Genomic DNA, 3,474 nt, shown 5'->3' on the forward strand with positions numbered 1-3,474 from the left:
CTCCGTACTCCCACTTGCTCTCCCCCTATTGAGTCGGCCCTTTCAGTCTCTCCTTTTGTGACAATTTTGCCAGCTTCCCTCTCTCTCTATCTTCCCATCCCCCCTCCAGACAAGAGTTGCCTTTTTTTTATAAAATAAAAATCACAAGAAGAACTTGTAAAGCTCACATATCTTTAGTTGTCTTACTAAATTTTCAGAAGCTCATATGTTAGAAATTCAAAACATATGAAATAATTGTGAGTTATGACTCAGAATTTAAAGAAAGTCTAAATTATTGTCGTACAGCATATGAAATTATGTAGAAACTATCTTCAGACTTTGTTGTCCAGGTCTCACAGCCCTGTGGTATACACTTTCATCTCCAAGCACTACAATCAGAGCTCCTCTCCTCATTCCTCCATCCAAACACCCTCCTTTCTTGTCTTGTCCCCTCCCTACATTTTTCTTCCACTCCTTAATTTTTTTTCCTTCCCAAATTTAATTATGTTCTCATTCTCCTTTGGAAGCATTTCATCACTGATATCCCCAATCTATTTCACTTCTCTATTCATGAGGACTAAGATCTTCAGCTTTGCTTATATTGTGAGTGTTCACAAATTGGTGTATGTGTGTGTATCTGTTTATACCTCCATTTGCATGTTAATTTTTTTGATCAAGAAATAAGTTGTTAGCATAAATAAATCAGGATATTTTGTTCTTTCTATGATCATAACCAGTTGAAACTGAAAATTTTTTTCAACCAATAGTAACATTTTTAAGTTACTACTGAATTGGTTTTCATCACATTGTGAACTTTCAACTATATGTAGAATTATTAAGACTGTAGTTATTCCTTTCTCTGTCATCATGAAATTGGAAAGAGCCCAAAAATGTGGGAAAGGGAAATAAATATATATATTTTTTGTAAGATTATTTTTCATGGAAATTATCTTTTTTGGCTATGGAATTTGTTTAATTTTCATTTATCCAAATGCTAACTAAAAAATGGGAAGTTGTTGATTCTAATAACAAATATTAAATGAAACCTAAAAAGAAATCTATAAAAACTCTACTGCTACAATGAACACAGTATTATATTTGGAAGTGGCATAAGTTTTTTTCCAACCTGTTTGCAAGAATTTGACAATGGGTGGACAGCTTTGAGTTTATGTGCGCTTTTTTCTTCAGGTCACAGGAAATGAATGACAATGGAAAAAAACGCAAGTTCTGAAGGCTACTTTATTCTACTGGGTTTTTCTAATTGGCCTCATCTGGAAGTGGTTCTCTTTGTGGTTATCTTGATATTCTACTTGATGACACTGATTGGCAATCTGTTCATCATTATCCTGTTGTACTTGGACTCCCATCTTCATACTCCCATGTACTTTTTCCTTTTAAATCTCTCTCTTCTGGACCTCTGCTATACCACTAGCTCCATCCCTCAGTTGCTGGTCAACCTCTGGGGTCCTGAGAAGACCATCTCTTATGTTGGTTGCATGATTCAACTCTACTTTGTCCTTGCACTGGGAATCACAGAGTGTGTCCTACTGGTGGTGATGTCCTATGACCGTTATGCAGCTGTGTGTAGACCCTTGCATTACACTGTCCTCATGCACCCTCGTTTTTGCCACCAATTGGCTGTGGCTTCTTGGGTAAGTGGCTTCACTGGCTCAGCACTTCATTCCTCCTTTACCTTCCGGGTTCCTTTGTGTGGACATCGCCAGGTGGATCACTTTTTCTGTGAAGTTCCAGCACTGTTGCAACTGCCATGTGTTGACATCCGTGCTAACGAGCTGACCCTTATGGTCATGAGCTCCATTTTTGTAATCATACCATTTATTCTCATTCTCAGTTCCTACAGTGCCATTGTCTGGGCTGTGCTGAGAATGCAGTCAACAAGTGGATTTCAGAAAGTCCTTGGCACATGTGGAGCCCATCTTATAGTTGTATTTCTCTTTTTTATTCCAGTTATGTACATATATCTCCAGCCACCATCTGGGAAATCTCAAGATCAAGCCAAGTTCATTGCCCTCTTTTATACTGTTGTCACACCTAGCCTTAACCCACTAATCTATACCCTTAGGAACAAAGATGTAAGAGGTGCAGTAAAGAGACTAATGGGGTGAGAGTAAGACATATAACAGAAATCAGCTGTCTTGCAGTTTTTCTTCAGAGGGTCTTGTCCATCTAGTAGGTTGGTCACTCTGAGATTTGTTTTTGGTCTGCAAACTGCCAAACACTTAGAAGAAGAGTTCAGCTGCAAATATGTATTTCTTTTTATTGGTTTATTCTAAGATATTATTTATACATAGACTTTAGTACCACTTCAGTCTTTGTAAAATTCCATATTTAGTTTCCATTGCAATTAGGAACTGGAGTTTTAACATAAATAAGTGTGTATGTATGTGTAATTATGAAGAGATTATTTAAAAATACTTGAAATATTAAAAACATAACATTATCAATATGCTAATTTAGGCACTAAGTCATTAATACCTATAGAAAAAGAAGGGGCAATATAGCGAAGACTTTAATGAAAGTTTTGGATACTGGACAGGCACTACATTTAGCAAAAAACTCTATCATAGTGAAGACAAAATGGTAAAAATAATGAATAGCGTCACTTATTGTACGGTGAATGGATATATGACAATTCTTTTCCTGAAACACATTTTTTTTCAAGATAAGTTATATGAATAATTTATTTTGTGGGTCGGTGTACTTGTCACATTGAACAGTATAAACAAATATATGTTTAAATGGTTCATTTGTTCATCTATCCATTTATTAATCTATTTATTCACTCTATCGGCTAAATTTTATTGAGCATCTACTGTCTTCCAATTGTGGGGTTTTTGGTAATATAGATGAATATAAGACAATCTACTGAATAGAACGCACTGCTTAGTGGAGGAAATGGCAATGTAAGATCAAAAGTGACATCCGTACATGACTCAGTTTGTCATTAGACGCAATGTTAATAAATCGAGGTAGCTTTATAAAACTTAAAACAAAATAAGAAATTTGGTCATAAATCTTGAAAAATGAAATAATTGCTGATTTCTATAGGAGGGTGATGCTATTAACTGAAACAAAACAAAGCAATATAGTTTCATTGGTTTAGCTAATGACATATTGAAGATACCTTAACCCTTTTCTCTTAATTTTATTCTTTGCTGGATATGATTATTTTTTAATGTTGAAAAGAAAATTGTTCCATATCCTCAAATTTACTACTCTTAGTGGTAGATAAAAGCCCTGGTGGTGCAGTGGTTGAGTGCTCTGCTGCTAACCAAAAGGCCAGCAGTAGAAAGATATGGTAGCCTACTTCCGTAAAGATTACAGCCTTGGAAACCCTACAGGGCATTTCTACTCTGTCCTATAGAGTCTCTATGCGTTGGAATCGACTCCTCAGCAACAGGTTTGGTTCAGTGATAGTTAATGAAATAGATGAATCATAGCTGGGAGAGACTCTCAAGTAATGTGATAAGCTTC

At 35.8% G+C, this 3,474-nt stretch overlaps 1 protein-coding gene across 1 annotated transcript; it reads left to right on the forward strand.

Annotated features, from left to right (window-relative positions):
• The first annotated feature begins 1,177 nt into the window (after positions 1-1,177).
• Positions 1,178-2,105, forward strand: LOC126077765 (olfactory receptor 2J3-like). Its single transcript, XM_049887397.1, is given in 2 exon segments — positions 1,178-1,194; positions 1,196-2,105. Coding segments are annotated over 2 exon segments (927 nt in total).
• Positions 2,106-3,474: the final 1,369 nt, after the last annotated feature.

This window comes from Elephas maximus, chromosome 1 (assembly GCF_024166365.1).
Source record: "Elephas maximus indicus isolate mEleMax1 chromosome 1, mEleMax1 primary haplotype, whole genome shotgun sequence".
In the NCBI taxonomy this organism is placed as follows: domain Eukaryota; kingdom Metazoa; phylum Chordata; class Mammalia; order Proboscidea; family Elephantidae; genus Elephas; species Elephas maximus.